At 40.7% G+C, this 23479-nt stretch overlaps 1 protein-coding gene across 1 annotated transcript in view; it reads right to left on the bottom strand.

Moving 5' to 3' along the window:
- Positions 1 to 15390: 15390 nt before the first annotated feature.
- The window catches only part of MAGI3 (membrane associated guanylate kinase, WW and PDZ domain containing 3), a 412367-nt gene continuing 404278 nt past the window's right edge, over positions 15391 to 23479 (bottom strand). The window contains exon 21 of the mRNA XM_018564579.1: positions 15391 to 17874. Coding sequence (XP_018420081.1) covers positions 16256 to 17874 — 1619 coding nt within the window. The 3' untranslated portion in view covers positions 15391 to 16255. The remainder of the gene's footprint in view (positions 17875 to 23479) is intronic.

Below are 23479 nucleotides of genomic sequence, written 5' to 3'. Positions count from 1 at the left end.
AGGAAGTACTGCACTCAGGAAGAAGGGTGGGGCTACATACCGAAGAAATACATCACAAAAGGGAACACAGAACATGTTTGATACCAAGAAAGGCCACTAGATGGCAACATATAATAACTATACAAACGTCCATAGGAAAATGATATGGACAAAACAATCTATATAAATTCTCATCTATATAAAACTTTTATGCCCCCATTGGGGCGGCACACATACTATTCAACCCGTTTATTAACAATATTGGGGAGGGCGTGAATAGCCATGTTTCTGTGTTTGCTGCTGATACTAAAATTGGGAGGGTAATAGACACGGACTTAGACACTAGAACATTACAGGAGGACCTGGATAAAATAGGGGAGTGGGCAACTATATGGCAGATGAGGTTTAACCCTTTCCCTGCCAGCTCCGTATGGCAGCCGGCTGGCCAGCTCAGTGTGCCGTATGGAGGTGGCATTTTCAGTTCTTTAGCGACCATGAGCTTACACCAGATATCACGTACCTGGTGGGGAGCCGAGTTGTGGGGAGGCCTCCTTTGCAGCACGAGTTCCACACCCCTGAATGTGGAGACAGGAGGTGGGGAAACTACGGGCAGCACCGGTGCCGGGTGATGCAGGACACTGGGCCTGGGCAGGTCCTCGAAGCCCGTCTTCAGCGATGTAGGAAGCAGGTGCTGATGCGGCAGGAGCGGAGCGGAGTCGGGCAAGCCAGGGTCAGCAACAGTCGGGCGGCAGGGTACAATAGGAGAAGGCAAAGGAGAATCCAGGGACAAGCAGAAGTCGGAGGCAGGCGGCAGTCAGGCAAGGTCAAGGAATCCGGTCGATAACAAGCAACAAGCAAGATACAGGAGATAACACACTGGAGCTGAAAGACCACTCAGCAAAGATCTTGGGAGTTGGGCCAGCTTAAATAGGGTCATTCCCAGACAGAGCCAGTCACTTCCTGTGCGCCATGCGCCGTTTGCGCATGCGCAGTCGCTGCCGCTCGCGCATGCGCAGTAGCTGCCGCTCGCGCATGCGCAGTAGCTGCCGTTTCCGGCAAATGTGGTGAGCAGGCCTATGCGCATGCGCGGTCGGGACTCTGCCGTTAGGCATGGTCTTACACCAGAACTGTTCCCCGGACTGTCACCTTCAAATTAATAGCTGTCATCAGCGTCTCCCAGGCTGCTGATAACCGCTATTAGCAAAAATACCGGGCGCCCCCCCCGAAGGCACCACTGCTGCCGGCATCTGGAGTCTCTCCAGGCAGGGATGAGAGACTCCATGGATATTGGCTTCGGCTGGCCAGGAGAAGCCGCAATGTCAGGATGGCCGAGCGGTGAGTATAATGGAGCCACTGTCAACCTGTCAGTTTCCGGATGACAGCGGCTCTGTGCATGGCCGAACGGGGGATCGATAAATATAATTGATATTTATCGATTCTCCTGTGCAGAGAAAACACCGGAGTGATCGCCTGATCACTCCGGTGTTTGTAAATAACTGGGTCCCCCCAACAGTAAAAAAAAAAAGAATTAAATAAAAAATTTAAAAAAAATAAAGAAATTAAAAAAATAAATGTATAAAAAAAAACACAACCCCTCCTTCCCCCCACACACATAACATACACGTGCACCATATTGTTATATAGTTGTTAGAACGCATCGCAGTGCATGATTTTTTTCTTTAAAAAAAACACATTCATTTAACTGTGGTAGCGCATGGCAAAGCTTTGTGGCGCATTGATACCTTGTGTTGCAATTAAATATACGCCTGTATCATTTTAGCACAACACAAATAAATAACAATTTATAATAATTACACAACATTCATTAACACTATTAAATAACAACACAAATAACCAACACAGCGCAAAAACTATTTTTAACATAAGTCGCTTATTTACAGTATTGCGTACCGTCATTTTTTTACCTTTTCACAAAAAGACGCAATTTTAGATTTGCAAATATTTGTTATTTATTAACTTAATACAGTTTTATCTTTTAGATTTAGTCAGAAAATCTTTTTTTTGTGCACGGATACTGATTTTAGTGCTTTATCAATTGAATTGTGTATTTTTATCGGTTTATTATTAATTTGAGAAACATTTGCGCAATTATCGCAGGGCCTACAAATTTAGTAGCACTATCTTTTTATTCTACCGAGCCTGTGCTTTCAGAAAATATATGGTTTGGGGGGTATTTTACAAACGCTAGCAATGCAGCAGTTGAAAATCAAATCAATGGGAAAAATTGCAAAAATGGCGTGGCCAGCTGAGTTGCAAAATGTTCCGGAGGGCTTGGCAGGGAAGGGGTTAATGTTGATACATGTAAAGTAATGCACTTTGGGGTTAGAAATAGGCAGGCGGAATACACATTAATGAGAACTCCGCTAGGTAAGTCAGAAATGGAAAAAGATCTGGGGGTCATTGAAGGCCACAGATTGAATAATAACTTGCAATGCCAGGCTGCAGCAAACAAGGCGAGCAGAGTCCTGTCTTGTATTAAAAAGGGAATGTACTGTAGAGACAAATCTATAATTCTACCACTTTATAGATCGCTGGTTCGACCTCATCTGGAGTATGCGATCCAGGTTTGGTCACCGATCCACAGAAAGGATGTCCTTGTGCTGGAAAGAGTCCAGAGAAGGGCAACCAAACTAATTAAGGGGATGGAGGACCAAAGCTGAGACAAGGTTACTAAATTGAAACATGTTCACGCTAGAAATGAGGAGATTAGGGGGATATGATTTTGATGTACAAGATGTTTAGTGGTGATGGCACATCAGCAATAAACCTTTTACGGTAAACACTATAACAAAGACTAGAGGCCACCACCTAAAATAGGTGGAGAAAAGATTTCAGCACAAGGGTCGTAGGGGCTTCTTCTCAGAGCGGTTAGGGTTTGGAACTCGCTGCCGCAAGCAGTGATTTCAGCTGAGAGTGTTGATTCATTCACAAAGCATTTGGACAATTTCCTCATAGACCGTCAGGGGTACAGGTACTCTCAAGAACAAGACCACACAGGGACTCGTACACACGTGTACACATGCATACACGCAATAGGTTGAACTTGATGGACCTGCGTCTTTATTCAACCTCAAATACTTTGTTACTATGTTACATTCACTAAATATTATGCGCAGTCAACATTCACATGGGTATCGGCCAGCATGTACAGTTCCGTGCTGCGTGCACAGCCGTATCAGGCAGCTTTCGGGAAGGACAGCTGCTGCGTGTGATTAGTACGCAGCCCCTGTCCTTCTCTATGGCACTACGCGGCCATACGCCCCCTACGCTCACCTCAAGTGCAGATCCATGCGGGTGTGTGTTTCCTGGCTCGGACACAGACAGGATCCATTCAGAGCAGACAGAAGTATGCTGCCCTGCACCCGCAAGGACGTGCAGGGCAGCGTACGGCCGCGTAGTCCCACAGAGGAGGACAGGAGCTGCATACTAATCACACGCAGCACCGGTCCTTACCGGGGAACTGCCTGATACGGCCGTGCATGCAGCACGGAGCTGTACGCGCCGGTCGATTCCCGTGCGAAGAGGGGCCTAAAGCCCCCCATAATAAAAAAGTTGACTAACACTGCTCTAATGCAAAGCTTGCAAACATAGGTATTAAAAAAACAAAATGAATTCAAGTATCTGAACTATTTACAAAATATTTGTGTATCACTCCGCTGTAGACCCTCAAATCATCTCTGAATTGGTGCCGACACTGTCCTTTATTCTGAAGGGTGGCTACTTTTGTTCCCCATGGTCCCCATGTGTGTTATAATCTAAAGTAAAGCAAAAAAAAAAAGAAAACAGTTTTTAAAAATAATATTGAATTAAATGTAAAAATAATAAACATTTTTTAAGCCCCCCGCTTCATAACGTAAGCACGCGCCGGGTGCGCCTACGTATGAAAACGATGATCGCGCTACACACTGTTGGGTATCGCCGCACACGCCAGAGAGCAGTAATTCACAAGCCAATATTTATGCGTATCTCAAAACTGATGACCTGCAGGGGCTTTTAAATTGGCGTCCATGGACTTTTTGGGGTACTGAAGTTTGTCGCCGTTTCACAGATGCGCACACTTTTTAACCATGCTGGATATCTATATACTCGGTGTAACCTCATCTTTTAGATTTTATTAAGAAAACTGGTATTTTATTGTATTTTGGGGCACCAAATTTAACTTTTTTAAGTGCATTTTTCACTAAACTTTTGGGTTTGATAATAAGCTGCGCTAATATTGTGCAACATAAAAATATCCAACTGCCACCATTTTATTCTACAGGGCCTTGGCTTTCAGAAAATATATGTTTCGGGTTCGAAGCAATTTTCAGGCCTGGATTATAACATGTAAGCAAAAAAATGCCTTGGTCATTAAGGGGTTCATATATTTCAATGCTTTTAAATGCGGCTACCATATGCACATAAATTGCTAATTGAAGCAGGCAACAGTGACACTAATGCCAATGAGTTCATCTATCAAAGCAAAGTTCACACAGGTATATACCATGGATTGGAGAATTATATGTTTACATTGCTTTTGAAAATGGCCACTATGTGCACATGGGTGCTCAATGAAGACATATTGAGCTGAATATGCACACCATTCAGCTCAATATGTCTGAATGGAAACCTATTGAGGTTTAGGATAAGACTATAACCTCCACATATGCAGTACAATCTACATAGTGGAGGCTTTTGTAGGTCTACTGGATGTGTGAGGGTGGTGTTAGAGGATCAGGTGAGTAAAACTGCTTTATTTGACTACTATAGACAAAACAAGCACTTAAACCTAGGAGCGCAGGGCTAGCCCCATTGCAAGAGTAAGTTTTTAAAATTACTTCATTAAGGTATGTTTTTCGCTTTGCTCACTTTGCTTAAGGACATGTGTAATAACTAAGAGAAACTGGATATTTACATTCATTTTGGAGGGTTGAGTATTGAAACTTGGGGAGAGGTACATGGAGGGGTGATAGTTTGTTTTCATGGGAAGAACCATGGTCAATAAACAAACAATCTTTGACAATTACAATGATTGCTTTTGATAGTATTCATTTGTAATTTGCATGTTTATATATGTAATAGTGCAGGGTAATCTCATGAATAGGTGTTCCTTTCCTTTTTTACACTCTTTGCCGCTAACCCCAAACCCGCATGAAAGATCATTAGCTAGCGATTTATGTATTTTTTTAAATGATTTATTTAATATAAAAAAAGCAAACATTCGCTGTAAATAGTATTGCAGATCCTGGCTTCGGGCCTATTCGCCTAGGCCCTGGTTCGGTCACTCACCCCCCGCAGCCTCTCATGAGAATGTGCTCCTGGGACAAAAGCATATGCCTGTAGATGGCTTAGACCTTTGCATTTAAAGATCAGTGGCCCGATTATTATCTGCACATGAAGGAAAACAAAGGATAAGAGAATATTCAAATGGACTTGTAAACAGTTCCATACCTATGAACAAAAAAGTTACACCTGTATTCTAGCTCCCTTTTTAATTCCAGCCAAAACTTTTGTTATGTTTGTTTTAACTAGAGTGAGAGAGGTTAGCATATCTTTGAGAAGATTATCCTCACTCGCTGTCCTGATAAAGGAGGAAATAAATGAAAGAATCACCACTGCTAACACTTACAGCAGTTAATGGTCTGACAGAGGGTCTTACCTTTCCTCACTCCAACATAAACCAAAAAATAGAGAAACGTTTGGTTTCTTTGCTGAGACTGTATTTGAACCCATCAACAATATTGCAGTTTGCCAGTCTTTAGAGGAGGCAGCAATGTTTCATCAGGCTATTCTCACCTGGTAATCCTGGCAATAGCCCACTTTCTGGTCCAAGGTGAGAATGCTCTCTCACAGTACTTATGGAGGAGCAATGTTAAAATCCAAATAAAGAATATGTGCTATGACTACAGAGTGCCTCCCGCCCCTTTATCTCCATAAAATATATGGTGGAGGGAAGGGGGGGATCGGGGAGAGTATTTTATAATCTATAGCATTAAACTGGGCAGGACAAATAATGGTTGAGATTTCAATCCAGCAAAGTGCATTAGAAGTTAGTAGCAGAATGGAATTCTGGCAGGACCAACTGGTATTTTTCTGCACTTGCAGTGTTTTTAAAGAAAACAGGCATATACCAGAGAGACGTTAAGTTAATTTTCTATTTTGCCCATACATACACTTAAAATAGGCTAATCTGTGGTTGTAAGTGTATTGAAAGTATGCGTACACCGGTAAATGTTTTTCCAGCATCTACTTTTTATCCTAGCAGTAAAGAAACCAAGGCACAATGATGGCATTCTTATACAAGAACAACATTGGTTAATGCTTTCTTTCCGGTTTTAAAACATATTGCAGTTCTGTTCCTGCTGGTTTCTTACATTGGCACTGGAATAAAAACTTAAAGAAACTGTCCATGCTATTTTCTTTTATCAATTATTAAATAATTTTCCAATTTCCTGCAAAGGCCAGTGAAAACAGTTAAAAAGAGGATGGAAGGCTCAATGAAATGAAAGAATCGTTTCCATGAAGGAATGCGTACTAAGAGCCTATTACCTGCAGCTTTCATGCTTGGCTTCCTTTCCTGTCCTTACTACTGTCCCAGGTGAAGAAATAGACATGTCTATGAACACATCAGATACACACACACATTACTGTATATAAATAACATGTATACATATTTACATAATCTGTACACATTATTAACTGCTAGAATACATACACCATTCTCTAAAACTGTCCTTTTAAAGTGCACATGTGGTCATAGTGAAACCATAAAGTCTCTATAAGAAAGTTGGCTTGTGAAAGAGTTTGATGTCACATATACAGTCATGTACGAAGTGCTAAACAGAATTATTGAGCCCATCACACCTAAATCTTTCATATGACAAACTGCTTGAACTGGCATAGCAATGGACACGACATTCACACAACAGTAACATCCCTAGATGGCGCTATGGAGTATAAGAAAGTCCTATACTCGTCAGCACCGTCAAGGGGCACTATTGCCATGCAAATAGCATTTGTCTGTGCCCAGCCGGAGGTTTTATACATGAAGCCCATAGTATTGAGTCAAGCAGGTTTAAAGTAGGCATCAACCATGGCACAAAATACACTAAAACCTTCATCCATGAAGATTCAAGTACAGCGTACCCTCCTTCTTGACAGTATAATGATTAGTACAGTGCAAGTGCACTGCAAGTTTTATGATGGTTGCCACGTCTCAATTTTTAGATGGAACAGTGGTCCATGATGGCATCTGCTAGTAAGAATGGTGAAATCTGAAAGGGCAGTTTGAGTACGATACACACAATTGTAAAAATAGTTCTTGGCTATTTATGCTTAATATGTCAGTTTGTACATATCCTCCTACATATGCTGTCATAGCTGAGATGTCTTTGAAGATTCAAGCACTGGGGCTGTCATGCTGATCCTTGCTTCTCCACCAAGTTTGTCACTGGCGCAGAACAAATATGCAATAAATGAAGTGTAAGGACACCTAAGCTGCGTACCCATTCTGGGCAGAAATCAAAGATAAGGATTACAGTCCTAAAACTTGCACCTTCAAAAACAAGTCAACATTGGCAGCTCTCATATATTAATCCTACCTGGTGTCAAGGCTGATGTAATGGACTGGATCTCAGCTGCAGAACTTATGCTGATTTGTTTGTACGCGGAGGTTCAGTGAACAGCTCCCTATTACACTCAGTGTGGTAGGGAAACCGTACTAATCATATACCACTGCATTTGATATAATAAGTAGCCCTGAGGCTGTAGGTTGGCTAGAGACTGGTGGGCTGTATCCACCGGTTATCTGCGGTGTTTGTGGAACAACCTGGGAACCAGTCAACTCCTAGAGTTTGGCAGGCAACGTTCTTCGAATGTTAACCCAAACACTCTGTGACGGACTGCATTCCCCCCCCCCCCCTCACCTGTTATCTGATGCTCACCCTATTGTACTGTGTGTATGTAAATGTCTGATTCCCTGTTATCTGTGTTTGTCATGAGGGGGAAGGGAGGGGAGGGGTTGTAGCCCTCCCAGTGTCTCAAAAGTGAATGTCCTTTGTTTAATAAAGGAGTTGCTCTTTCTATGTTGAACCTTCAACATGAGTTTTGCCTCGTGATTGGGGGTTAGGGGCTGGTTACTGCAAATCTGCTGGCTGAGAGTGGGGTTTGGGGGCAGGAGACGCTCTTTGGCGGAGGTACCCAGTCGGGGTACCAGGCGGTCCGTCACAGACTCTCGCTTGGAAACGAATAACAATTCATGCATTCATGGCAGCAGTAATCAATAGGTTAACGACAGGTGGGCATGCGCCCCTCAATGCACCGAGGTAAAGAGTTGTGAGCAAATAGCAGTTCAAGCAATCATGGCAGCAGTATGCAACAGTTAATGGCAGGCAAGTATGCGACCCCTCAATGCACAGAGGAAATTAATTGTGAGCAATTAGCAATTCAAGCATTCATGGCAGCAGTATGCAACAGTTAATGGCAGACAAGTATGCGACCCCTCAATGCACAGAGGTAAAGAGTTGTGAGCAAATAGCAGTTCAAGCAATCATGGCAACAGTATGCAACAGTTAATGGCAGACAAGTAAGCGACCCCTAAAAGCACAGGGGTAATGACAGTGCTGACTGGTTATCAACAGAACCTCTATAGTGAGATCCAGATTACTTGCGCTTAGTAGTGTAGTTGGGTACAGTGTATGGAGAGGGATTAAGGGTCCCGAATGTCCAATCCTCCTGCTCCCCTCCTGCCTGGTGAAAGGTTCAGCTGCTGGGGTTGTTAACTGGAGCTGCTACTTGCGGCGGTTCACAGATGCCGGTGGTTGCGGTTTCCTGTTCGTCACTCGGCACTCCTCAACAAGAGAACGCCAAGTGACGAACTCTCTGAACTTTTACCCCCTGGACCACGCCCCGTGGGCGGAACCGGCGTGACGTCGTTGCTGGGACGGCGCGTCTCAGGAGCAACGGGACGTGCCGCCTAAGTCTGTGACACCTGCTTTGATGCTTTACATCACTTCCTGTTCATTCATGAGTTTATAAATGGGTAGAAGCAGCTCAGTACAAAAGGATTCTCTACCCATTCATTACTAACTGGTTGATAGTAAATTTACTAGTTTACTATCTCCAGTTTGTGAATAAATGAGAAACCTCTCCATTGTGATCTCCAATTTATTCAGTGCTGGGGCTGCAGGAAAAGAGATTGAGGACTCTGTCCCCTCAATTTCTTTTTCTATTTCAAAAGGGTAATGTCAGGGGTCTGTTTAGACCCCTGAAATTCAACCAAAGCCCCCCCCAACAGTAAGAAAATAAAACACAACCGTCCCCCAACCCACACACATGCAACAGTGTGCACCATATTGAGGGGTACACTAGGCACATGCGCTGCGTTGTTAGAACACATTGCAGTGCTTGATTTTTTCTTTTAAAAATAATATTAAATTAACTGTGGCAGCGCATGGAGAAACGTGGTGATGTGCTGCAATTAAATGTACACCTGTATCATTTTATCACAACACAAACTCCAACACAGCGCAAACAATTTTTTATATAAGTTGCTTATTTACAGTTTTGGATTCCTTAATTTTTTTTACTGTTTCGCAAAAAGGCACAATTTAAAATTTACCAATATTTGTTATTTCTTAACTCAATACAGTTTTATCTTTAGTTGGAAAAGTATTTTTTTGTGCATGGATACTGATTTTAGTGTGCTGTTATCAATTTCATTGTGGTTTTTTTCGGTTTAATATTGATTTGATAAACATTTGTGAAACTATTGCAGAAACTACAAAATTAGTACACCATCTTTTTATTCTACCGGGCCTGTGGTTTCCAAAAACATATGGTTTGGGAGGTCTTTTACAAATTCTAAAAGCTGCAGTGGAAAATAAAAAAAAGGTGAGGCCAGCTGAGGTTTAAAGTGTTCCGCAGGGCTTGACAATGGAAAGGTTAGAGGTCACATTTCTGCCCACTAAGACATCTACTGTATCAGCTAGACAAATAGAATTTCTAAGCACTCAAAATCCCTTTCTCCCAGTTAATTTATGGACATAGCTCTCTCCATTATTTACTCTTGCAGTTGGCAGTATAACCCCAACTGTATGGAATAGAGAGACATATGTTTGTCAATGAAAGAAATGTAAGATTTGTGTACTTACTGTAAAATATTTTTCTAGAGTTCCATTGATGGACTCAGGAATTCTAAAGCAGCAATGTTATATGCTGATGCCTACTGAAGGTTTGGACACTGGCAAACAGATAAAAAAGGGTGAAGGACAGCTCCTGTATAACCCAGCTTCTAACATACTGTTTTGTGAGCGAGGCCAATAAACAGGGCGACAGGACCAGTGTCCCTCAATCGACTTCGAAAAAAAGGATTTTCTTTATTATATATTAAGGGACACAGGCATTCTAAAGCAGTTGGGATATCCATAAGCAGTCCAACTTAGGAATGGGAAACAGCCACTGACAGATCTAAAATAGAACCAGGAGCAGTCTGAAGAAACCAGAAAGACCAATACCCATATCTGAACTAGAACCAGGAGCAGTCTGAAGAAGCCAGAAAGACCAATGCCCATATCTGAACTTGTAGAGGTGAAGTTCCAAACAGGACAGGGAAACTGCTAAAGGCCTAAGGATGACAAAAGGCCCATCCTTATTCTCAACAGTAGGCATCAGGTAAAACAAAAGACTCCAAGAAGGAGTAGAGATAGTTAGGACAGCCATCCAAACTCATAGGAGATATTCAAGATAAGAGAACTACTGTATATAGCATAATACCCCAACGTATTTGGTCATAAGAAGTTGAATACAACCCCAATGGAACCACCTTATGCCTGAGAGACTGACAAACAATTGAAAAAAAAAAGGGTGCAAGAATAACACTGCACCAAATAGACAGGAGCAGGAAAACAACCACCATAATGGAACAGCAACATCAGAAAACAGGACGTGCAAAGCTATCCACAAGGACACCTGGTAGGGAAAACCCCCAGCAGGGTCTATCTACCTGGTCTGGTGGGGGGAAATGTAGTATGTCTGCATTTTTCTGCACTGCACATCACACCCGTGTTGTGGGGTCACTGGGGAGCATAGAAAACAATTGTTTTCTATTTGCCCTAGTGGTGACTGGTGTTGATCAGATGATGAAAAAAGCCAGCCACCGCTAATTATGTGAACGAGTCCTAACTGCCAACACAGAATTGAGGGCCCAACCAGGTAACCAGGTAACTCAAACTGGGATCTTAGGAGGGATTTTACTTCCTATCAAAGTCCCCAAAGGTAGGGTTTACCTTTGACACATGCAGTGGCATCTCCGTTAACACGGATCACTGGAGCATCCAAATTGGGCATGGACCACCATGTTCTTTGACAGAAATTAAACAAGATATCCACGGGTAGAGTTTCACACAAACATTCGTACCAAAAATTCCGTCAGATCTTTTGATATTATTCACATTTATTTTGATTTTCTATTTTATTTAACATTTGATTTTGTGAAAACCACATCACTGTTAGAATTTTGTTTGATCGAAAACATTTTTCTTACATGCTCCTTCGAATAGTAACCCATTACGTCTTTCCTGAAAAAGGCCTTTTTGTATAACTCTAAAATGTTGTGTAAGTTGTGCTGGTCTACAAGTTAAATTGTGAGGTACAGATTGTACAAGACTTTAATATATTTTTTTTAAAGGTGTCAATGTTGTCTTTAAATTAGACACCAAGGAGTTGCTACATGATGGGATATACCAAGATGGATCATTACTAGTAAATGGGTATTACGCCTCACTAGTAAAAAGATATTAGCACTTTTGAATATTTATATCTGCCAATACAAAGACCGCTTGTATCCTGACATTTGAAAAGATTGGACATAGAAGAAAGTGCAATCCAGTATATCAGTGAATGTTTTACACATTCCTTACATGCGTGTATGTTTAGACAGAGGTTTAATATGCAGCTGCATATTGGTAATAGGTCTATTTTATTGTGCCAAACTATCCTATTCAAATTACTACAACAACAACATAATCAGCTTCAAATTTCACAAAGTAGATTTAAATTCCTTGAGTAAAGTTTCATATCAAATTTCTATTCTTCATTAAACCTCCTAATTAGTGTAATTTACATCCTTACAATACAATCAAATTCTGCTTAACTGTGACTGGAATATGGTGCTGTAATAAATATTTCAATCTTGCTTGAATATGAGTGTTGTACAGTTAATACATAGACAAAAAAACAAATAAAACATGCATTTAATTTATTCTTTAGTAAACCAGCTTAGAGTCTTAATAACAAAAGACAAAGCAACTCAGTGTATTAATTTTAATGCAAAATAGTTCTTACATTTGGAGGATGCTTCTGCTGAACACATACAATATATATAATGCATTATTGGAAAATAAAACAAAATTATACAGCAATTTGTCTTATATTATTTTACAGTGCAAGAACTGAAGGCCATTGACTGGATTGTTCATATATATATCTATATATGTATATCTATATATAAAAAATAATAACTGCTTTACAGATCTATTCTATACTTTGGAAAGATATATGTATATATTTATAGGTGCTGTACATATTTAGACATTTACAACCAGTAAATCTATTCTTGATATTTCAAGGCAACTTTCCATAAAGAATCGGAAACACATTTCCTTTGAGAAAGATTTACTTTTGGAAAAGTATCACAGTATATGAAGAGAATAGATCAAATCACAGTAATGAGCTGCATGCATTGAATACAATTTAACCCCTTTGTTGCTAGAAGATCCAATGCATTATTTTCTCCACTCCCTGGCAATGAAATAGTTAAACAAGCAGAACCACATTCACCATAACAAAACAGAAGAACAGAGGTCTGTAGCACTAAATTGGTACAAAATAACATTCCCAGGGCTTTAAGCTGTTTGAGATCTGTAACGCTATCTTTCAGTGTCAAAACAAAATAAAAAGATACACACCGATTAACCCTGTTTCAAACATGAGCATTTTGTGTAGTGGGGAGGACAGTGTTCTAGCAAGTTCATTGTGATGGTAAAGTGTGTAATTACCTGTTGAACATTCTGGTAGTTTCCCACAGTGTGCAGGAACATTATTATTTATTTCATAACAATATGCATCTATGAGAGAAGCCTCCACCACAATGTCCTCAGGTTTCTTTTAATAGAATTGTGGGCTGTTCTGCTTATATCCAACAACCAATCATAGCTCTCACACACAGCATTTTTTTAAAATCTAAAAAGGGACTTAAATAGCATGTACAATGTACAAATGGACCTGCACTATGGTGGTAGTGATACAACCAGCTGCTGTGTTCAATTTGTATGGAATACACACAAATTAGCTCAATGAAATCCAAATTACACTGCGCTCAAGTGAATGATCTATATAAAATGTGACACAAATCTAACAAGTTTTGTCTTTGATGTAGGTTTCTCAGAAACCACTACATTCAAATGTGGGATATAATAAAGTGATAAATATCTGCAAGAAAATAAAATCTCAGTAAAAGGTATAAACCCGTGATGTACACAAGTTGCATGTGTATATACATTAAAAACAACAGAGTATAAAGTATCATAATAAATATCCTTAAAAAAGTGAAAAGTGATAATCAAAAAAATCAATAAGTCCATATGTGAAGCTGTAATGTTCCGTGCGTCTCACTGCTCCACGTGTATTAACAGGAAAAAGGTCCGCACTCAACAGATAGCCTTTGTAAACTCGCTTAGGATATATCCAATTGTTGGGTCTGCCTCTCAACTATCCCTGTGAGAGACATTCAGCAGCACCACCTTCTCTGGCTCTATACAGATATAAAAGCCCCACGACTTCTCCACTTCAGGTCTCTTCATAAAGGAGGTCATAAAGGAGGTCCAGAAAGGGACCCAAAAATAGCTCAAAGGGAATAAATGGGGACATTTATAGTGCAGTATGTCCAATAAAAAACTTTGTCCAGAAACAAATCGCATATAAACACTGCAACGATGTGCTCCTTCTTCTCCGCCGTTTCGACAAAGTCTTATGACGAAACATGTAGACAAGCGGGTGTACGTTGAGATCACTAAACCCCAGAAAGTTTTTGATTGGGTATATTAATTTATATATATTAATGTATTTTATATTAATTTATATACACATGCAACTTGTGTACATCACGGGTTTATACCTTTGCTGAGATTTTATTTTCTTGCAGATATTTATCACTTTATTATATCCCACATTTGAATGTAGTGGTTTCTAAGAAAACTACATCAAAGACAAAACTTGTTAGATTTGTATCACATTTTATATAGATCAATTTCTTGATTGTAATTTGAGTGTAATTTGGATTTCATTGAGCATGTAAGATTTGTTTGATACTTTATAGGTTAAAACTATTTAAGCCTTAAAAAAAATATTTGGGTGAATCAAAACACACACACCAAACTAAAATCAGTTCACATGACATGCAATTTATGATCAGTTCAAGCAATTAAAGAGTTAAGCTAAAGCAACTATTCTACTAATATAGTGGGGCTTAAAGGCAAGACCTGTCTCTGTTGTTCAAACACAAACTACATGTTGCTGTCAGTGCAAGTCAGAAAATGGGAAAAGGCAGGCACCAATTGGCTCTTCTGGGCAATACAGATAGCTCTCACACTAAGCTCTTTGTTATGGAGATGAAGCCTTTTCAATCTCAAGGAAGTAATGATCTTACTAGATCAAAGCAAAGCAGGCTTTTTTTTTTTTAAACAGGGACCAATTCTACAGGCAACCATAACCTCAGAGTGATGAGAATGACTCCAAGTTTAGGTTTTGCTAAATATTTTCCAGAAACCTTCACTCTGAATATGCTACACAATGGGGTGTATTGGAACAGTTCTTGTGGGTGGTACTGGACTACAGTGATCACAGCAAGGATGGGCAGACATATTAGTCTATAGGGTACCTGCCTATATATAGCCAGTCTAGCTTATTCTCAGCCAGCTAAATTGTATATGAATTATGATACCTTGAACAATGGCAACTATGATCTTTTGCAGGACACAAAGTCCTGGCAAGGGGAAATATTGCCTATGGAATCACAATAATGTAAACATAATAGGATAGACGTTGTGAAGTGACTTGTTGAATATTGATGTGCAGGTAAGTTCAACATTTTCAGACAATTAGCTGCAATGACGATACAAAATGGAATGTCGGATATGTTCCTTGGTTGCAAACATATTAATGTATTTGTTCGAGAAATACTAGCTGACAAAGTTACCAGTTGTAAGTAGAAGCAATTCACAACTGTCAATTCTTCTATTGCTTGTTGCCAGCCTGTGCTAATTACTTTGTAATGTACCTTTATAGAAGCATCCATCAATAGTCAAAGGATGCCGATTGGCGTTTGCATTGTGTTCTGAACAGAGTGCTGCTTTCGCAAATTATATAAGTTGTTTCAAATACTTACAATGTTTCCTTCACCCAAGCCACACTTTTCTTCCATTGACCTGAAAAAGCTTTTTCCTCTCATGCAACTATAATCAAGCTATTCAAAAACATTATTTCAAAAGCCCATGAAATGCATGCTGCTCAGTTTACTGCATATATTGTTTTGTTTGTTCTTTTGTATTCAGTCATGTGTATCATGATAAAACTCATTTAGGAAAGAAGCAGACAGGAGCAAAAGTTATTCTTCTGCACTTTCTGGACAAGTGCGTATATAGTTATTACAATAAGCTCTTATTAAAAGTAGAAAACTTGGTGGCTGGGGTAACTGAACCCCAATTTGTTCTTTATAAAAAAAAGCTTCCTGTTCTGTATATTATGTGTATTTGGAGGCTATTTTTTACACAGGAGTAAAAGGTCAGTGGTATGTTTTACATGGCACTATGCCCCGTATAGTTCTTTCTTTCTTTGACCATCAATAACTTGTATTTTCTGTTACAGTTTTGTACACATGCAACATGCTAGTCAAATATTTCAGCCAGGCTTTTTTGGCTATGTAAAAGACAAGTTTACATTTTACACAGACAAAGGAAATAAACTGAACAGGAAGATAAAATTGGCACAAGTAGTGGAGCCATGATCACATGATCAGGATCTGTACAACACTGTCCCAACTTATTTTGTAGCAGCAAAGTCCAAAAAGTGTGACAGTACACCTTCATAGACTAACATGGAGCTCAAGCTTGTGGAAGACCATTCCCTGCAAGCAAAATCCAAAATATCCTTCATGCAGGTTAAGGTTTAAGAAGTCTAAATACATACGCTGAACTCAGCTGGCAGCATGTGGAGTAGTGGTCTATATATTCAATTCGTCAGCATCAGAAACTTTATTTGAATTGGGAACTTTCCATGGTCCTGGAGTTATCAGTGATTTCTTTCCTGTTGTCCGTGATGCTCCTTCATCTTTGGTTTTCTCTGTAGCTTCAGCTGTAGGATTCTTGACTTGTGGCTCATGATGAGTAGCAGATGGTTCACTCTGGGAGTCCTTTTCTGCTCGTTTGGCTTTAAGGATCAGATCTTTTTTTATTCGTTCATTTTCACGTTTTTTCTGCTCATACTCAGTGTAATTTCTTTGAGATTTTTCCTCCATTTGTTTACTTTTCTGTTCTGGGGTTTTCTTGTTGTTAACATCATGTAGACTGTCTTCTCGTCTTGACTTTTCATGTCTCTCATCCAGTTTTTTATCATTTTTTGACTCTCGGACATCTCCTTTGGATTTCTCATCCCTATCTTCTCTTTTGAACCCATGGTGTTTCCTGATTTTGTCCTCCCTCTCTTCTGACTTTAGCTTCTCCTCCCGTACCTCCCCCCTGTGTTTGTCCTCTCCATTATGTTTCTCCTGCCTTCCTTCTCTTCTGGGTTGCGCTTCTCTATCTTGCCTCTTGGTTTTGTTATCCCTCCAGTACTTAACCTCTCTTTCTTCTCTCTTGACTTTCTCTTCCCGCTCTTCTTTCTTGTTTCGGTCATCTCGCATCTGCTTATCCTCCCTGTCTCCTTTTCTGTGCTTGTCATCTTTCTCCTCCCTTCTAAGTATATCCTCCCTTCTGAGTTTTTCCTCTCTGTCCTCTTTCCTGTGTTTTCCCTCTCTTTCTTGCCTTCGGGATATCTCCTCACTCCTAGCCTTATCTTCCCTCTCCTCTCTCCTAAGTTTGTCTTCCCTTGTGTCCTTCTTTGATTCCTCAAGCTTTTCATTTACCTTACTCTTTTCTTTTTTATCTTCTCTTACTGACCTTTTGTCCTTTTTATCCATCAGTCGATCTGCATTAACTGCATTTTGCTGTTTTTTTGATGCATCTTCAGCTTCACCACTTTGTTTCTCTTTTTCCTCTTTTCTGTAAGACTTTTTTGGACTGGCAGATCTTCCTCTGTGTCTGTGTCCCCTTTTGTCTTTATCTTTGGCAGCATAATTTTCAGTGTCCGTTTTATGATATGATTTTCTGGGGCTTAAAGATCTTTCTCGGATTTCTTTGTGTATACGTTTTGAATCAGTCTGTCGGGAACTCTGGTGTCTTTCAGATATATTGCTCTCACTCTTCTTGGGACTTGCTGATCGCCCTCTCTCTCTTTTTGCACCACTTTCTTTCCCAGATTCAAGTGGTTTATTTTTGGAAGAGTTTTTGGGGCTCTCAGACCTTTCTCTTTGCTTGCCTTTGTGTTGAACTGAAGACGCCAGCGGTTCTAGCTTATATTCCTTCTTATTGATGTTACCCATAGGCAAAACTGTGATATCTTTATTTTGCTGTATATCATTTGCAAAATCAATTTTTTCAGTCTCACGGACTTCCAAAATGTCTTCATCAGGTGCCAGTGAATGAAAAACCTCAGAATTTGGATGCACGTATGAGGTTGATAAAAAGGCTGAATTGTCATCATATATTACATTTTCAAATAATGGATGAGTACTGTCCGGATCATCTAAATAAACAATCAAGGAAAACAAATAAGCATTATAAAAAAATTAAATATTTAATAGTGGAAATTCTTCACTTGAAATTTAGCAACTGATCTCCCATGCAGGAAAATTACAGAAAATCTTGTAATACAACATATATCCTCATAGTTGATGCAACATGCATTTATAAAACAACTAATCCCATATAAGATCATACAATGTGATATCTATAAAATGTGGGCAGTGACCTGCATTCTCACATCATCTTTCACACAGTGTATTCTACAGCATGTGCAAAAGTCTATGCCAAGTAGTCACACAGTGGACAAATGAAAATGCAATTAATGATACATGGATACACGGCATGCAACATTGAAGAGGCAGTCTAGGATAAACCACCTAAATACCCCAACAAGTAACAACTGAGTGGAGCAGTTTTGATTGCAATGCTTTCACAGACAAGAAGCCAGGATGCCAGACTGGATCATACTGGCCAGACAATTTTATGGAAGCATGAACTTCAGCCCGCATAATAACTGCATGTTAAGTAGCCAGTGGGCCGAGGGGTTAGCTGTCAGCAGTTGCTGGGATGCAATTTTAATCAATTTTGGATAACCCCTTAAGTGATTTCCTTTTTTGTGTGTGCAGTACATACATGTGTACACGTTTTAGTAATGTGTTTTATGGAGGCTGTTTATTTGTTCGATCTAAGGTGAGTAAATTTAAAGTGGTTTTAATTCCATAACCAGTGAAGTCTGTGCAAACTTGAATGCATGTGATTTCAGCATATCTACAATATAGGTTGTCAGAAGGGCAATCAATATATTTAGAATTACATACATGCAGTAGGGTGCATTCATGCATATAACCACAGGTAATAGACTTCATAGATTTTGACAACTATTTGGCATGAAGGCAATCGTCTTCTAATGACTAGAGGCAGACATTATATTCTTTTTTTTCTTTTAAGTCTCTTTTGTATGCTCCAAGGCTAGCAGCCCCTGACCTGCCACTTAAATGTGATTGGTTAGGCCTTGCATGCACACGCATATTAATGAGCATAAGCAGCTATAGCAGACAAAACATAGTGGAGATAGAGGAATATGGGAAAAAGCTGAATCAAGAGACATGCACATTTACCAAATCTTTAAGGGAAAGACCAAGAAAAGCACGAGAAAGCCTTATTGCTGATCAGATTTCATGTAGGAGCAGAGGCTGGAATGAGCCAAACCTGAGGAGAAGGAAAACAAGCCTGGAACAGAATTCCAACATCACCAAAGCATAGCTAGTTCACACTGCGCGTTCATTAGCAATATGTGGCAGGAATGCTTCCACACAGGTTAGACCACTGTATATGCAAAATCTGCCAAGAGTCACACACAATCATCTCTGCTGCTGCTATGGTATTTTGAAGCTGCCAATTAGACCAAAACAAGAGACAAGATATGTAGAATGTTAGCATGATTACTAATAACATACTGCTTCCTAATTCTCTTGTGTGTATATATCTATATAGAGATAGAGATATATACATATACATACATACAGTTGTGTGAAAAAGTGTTGGCCCCCCCTTCCTGATTTTTCATTGTTTTGCACGTTTGTCACACTTTAATGTTTCAGATCAAACACATTTAAATATTAGTCAAAGATAACATAAGTCAACAAAACATGCAGTTTTTAAAAGGAAGGTTTTTACCGTTAAAACATAACTTAACTCTGGTTCATCACACCTGAGTTCAATTTATCTGGCCACACCTGTGTGCAATCAAGAAATCACTTAAAGGAGAACTATGGGGTTCTATCTTTTCTTTATTATTGCATTCCTTAGGCTAAATAAGTAAATTGTGTAATTTACTCCTATTAGCCAAAATGCACCCTAAGTCTGTAAACCCTTCTTTAAGATGGTGGGCGGGCCGCAATGAGGAGAGATCACGACAATGCTGACGAGATCCTCCCCACTGACCTTCGTCACTGTGACTGACAGTGATTCTTGAGAGCTGAAGAGAGAGCCCGCTTTCCCCTCTCTCATCAGCGATCCCCAGTGATTTAGCATGTCAGTGTCACACAGGGCAGGGGGAGAGAGAGAGAGAGAGAGGGGGGGGGGGGGGGGGGTTCATTTATCACATATGGGCAAGTCCATATATGGTGAATGATGTCACTGGGGATCCCTGCAGACTGGCAAGCATCCGATCAGCAGGGATCTCCAGTGACATCATAACTATATATGGACTTGCCCATATGTGATAAATGATGGAGAGAGAGAGAGAGAGAGAGTCTCTCTCTCTTTCTTCCTGCCCTGTGTGACACGGACATGCTAAAATCACTGGGGATCGCTGATGAGAGGGGAAAGAGGGCTCTCTTCAGCATTTACTACAAATGGGCAAGTCCATATATGGTGAATGATGTCACTGGGGAGGGAGGGGATCAATGCACTGCACACTACACGTGAAGTAGGCGGGGCAGATGGAGAGGAGGAGGGAGGGGATCAAGGGCTACACAGCAGCGTGTCTGGAAGGCTGGCACAGAGGACGGGGACGTGCAGGTAAGGAGAGAGCTGTGTGCACAGAGCTGCTGCGCATGTCCATATATTCGTGGACGCGCAGCAGCTCTCAAGAATCACTGTCAGTCACAGTGACGAAGATCAGTGGGGAGGATCCCGGCAGCATTGTCGGGATCTCTCCTCATTGCGGTGCTTAGCCCCGCCCACCATCTTAAAGAAGGGTTTACAGGCTTAGGGTGCATTTTAGCTAATGGGAGTAAATTACACAATGTACTTATTTAGCCTAAGGAATGCAATAATAAAGAAAGGATAGAACCCCATAGTTCTCCTTTAACCTCTTGCCGACCGCCCGTAGTAAAAATAAGAAAGTAATTGAGATCCATCAGTCTGGAAAAGGTTATAAAAAAAAAAAACTTCTAAAGCTTTGGGATTCCAGCGATACACAGTGAGAGCCATTATTCCCAAAGGGCGAACAGTGGTGAACGTTCCCAGGAGTGGGTGGCCAACCAAAATTACCCCAAGAGCGCAGCAACGACTCATCCAAGAGCGCAGCAACGACTCATCCAAGAGGTCACAAAAGACCCCACAACAACATCCAAAGAACTGCAGGCCTCACTTGCCTCAGTTCAGGTCAGTGTTCATGACTCCACCATAAGAAAAAGGCTGGGCAAAAATGGCCTGCATGGCAGAGTTCCAAGACAAAAAACCGCTGCTGAGCAAAAAGAACATAAAAGCTCGTCTACATTATGCCAGAAAACATCTTGATGATCCCAAAGACTTTTGGGAAAATACTCTGTGGACTGACAAGACAAAAGTTGAACTTTTTGGAAGGTGCATGTCCCTTTACATATTGCGTAAGAGTAAAACCGCATTTCAGAAAAAGAACATCATACCAACAGTAAAATATGGTGGTGGTAGTGTGATGGTCTGGGGCTGTCTTGCTGCTTCAGGACCTGGAAGACTTGCTGTGATACATGGAGCCATGAATTCTGCTGTCTACCATAAAATCCTGAAGGATAATGTGCGGCCATCTGTTCGTGACCTCAAGCTGAAGCGAACTTGGATTCTGCAGCAGGACAATGATCCAAAACACACCAGCAAGTCCACCTCTGAATGGCTGAAAAAAAACAAAATGAAGACTTTGGAGTGGCCTAGTCAAAGTCCTGACCTGAATCCTTTTGAGATGCTGTGGCATGACCATAAAAAGGCGGTTCATGCTCAAAAATCTTCCAATGTGCCTGAATTACAACAATTCTGCAAAGATGAGTGGACCAAAATTCCTGCACAGCGCTGTAATAGATTCATTGCAAGTTATTCCTTGCTGCTAAGGGTGGCCCAACCAGTTATTAGCTTTAGGGGGCAAACACTTTTTCACAGGGCCATGTGGGTTTGAAATTTGGTTTCCCTTAATAAAAACCTTCCTTTAAAAACTGCATGTTGTGTTTTTCTTGTGTTATCTTTGACTAATATTTACATTTGTTTGATGATCTGAAACATTTAAGTGTGACAAACGTGCAAAACAATGAAAAATCAGGAAGGGGACCAACACTTTTTCACACAACTGTATATATACATACATACATATACACAATATATTGCCAAAAGTATTGGGACACCCCTCCAAATCATTGGATTCAGGTGTTTCAATCACCTCCATGGCCACAGGTGTATAACATCAAGCACCTAGGCATGCAGACTGCTTCTACAAACATTTGTGAAAGAATGGGTCGCTCTCAGGAGCTCAGTGAATTCAAGCATGGTACCTTGATAGGTTGCCACCTGTGCAATGAGTCCATCTGTGAAATGTCCTTGCTACTAAATATTCCACGATCAACTGTTAGGCAGGGCACACACCTTCCTTTAGTGGTATTATAACAAAGTGGGAGCAACTGGGAACAACAGCAACTCGGCCACGTAAAATGACAGAGCGGGTTCAGCGCATGCTGAAGCGCACAGAAATCGCCAACTGTCTGCAGAGTCAATAGCTACAGACCTCCAAACTTTGTGTGGCCTTCAGATTGGCACAACAACGAGTAGAGAGCTTCATGGAATGGGTTTTTATGGCCGAACAGCTGCATCCAAGCCTTATATCACCAAGTGCAATGCAAAATGTTGCATGCAGTGGTGTAAAGGTCACCGTCACTGGACTCTAGAGAAGTGGAGACGTGTTCTCTGGAGTGACGAATAATGCTTCCCTATCTGGCAATCTGATGGATGTGTCTGGGTTTTGCGGTTGCCAGGAAAACTGGACTTGCCTGGCTGCATTGTGCCAAGTGTAAAGTTTGGTGGAGGGGGAATTATGGTGTGGGGTGGTTTTTCAGGGTTTGGGCTTGGCCCCTTAGTTCAAGTGAAGGGAACGCTTAAGGCATCAGCATACCAAGACATTCTGGACAACTTTGTGGGAACAGTTTGGGGATGGCATGAAAGACATGGATGAGTGAGTTTGGGGTGGAGGAACTTGACTAGCCTGCACAGAGTCCTGACCTCAACCCGATAAAACACCTTTGGGTTGAATTAGAGTGGAGACTGCGAGCCAGGCCTTCTCATCCAACATCAGTACTTGACCTCACAAATGCGGTTCTGGAAGAATGGTCAAACATTCGCATAGATACACTCCTAAACCTTGAGGATAGCCTTCACAGAAGAGTTGAAGCTGTTAAAGCGGCAAAGGGTGGGCCAACTCAATATTGAACCCTACGGACTAAGACTGGGGTGCCATCAAAGTTCATGTGCGTGTAAAGGCAGGTGTCCCAATACTTTTGGCAATATTGCAACTAATAATTATTTTCAGGATCAATTAGTTGGCCGATTATTTTTTTTATTAATCGGATGAAAAAAATTAAACAAGTACCATCCTTAATTTACAATAAAAAACACAAATGCAGTGCAACAAAGTTTACTTCAGAATACACATTTTTTTGCAATTGCACTGGACTAGACCGCACAGCCTTGCAGTACCATGCGTTCCAGTGCGGGCGATCACACTGTGGGTGGGAGGCTCATTTGGGGTGCCAGTGAAATGAATGGCACCTCCCACAGCAGTATTTGTCAGGCCAAAGCTGAAAATGACTTTTTTCCCACCTTATATATATATATATATTTTTTTTTTAAAATAACTATTTTAA

The sequence above is a fragment of the Nanorana parkeri genome, unplaced genomic scaffold (genome assembly GCF_000935625.1).
Source record: "Nanorana parkeri isolate BGI_ZX_2015 unplaced genomic scaffold, ASM93562v1 scaffold761, whole genome shotgun sequence".
NCBI lineage: Eukaryota > Metazoa > Chordata > Amphibia > Anura > Dicroglossidae > Nanorana > Nanorana parkeri.
Note: the sequence above shows the minus strand (reverse complement) of the source record. Positions and strands in the feature narration are given on the sequence as shown.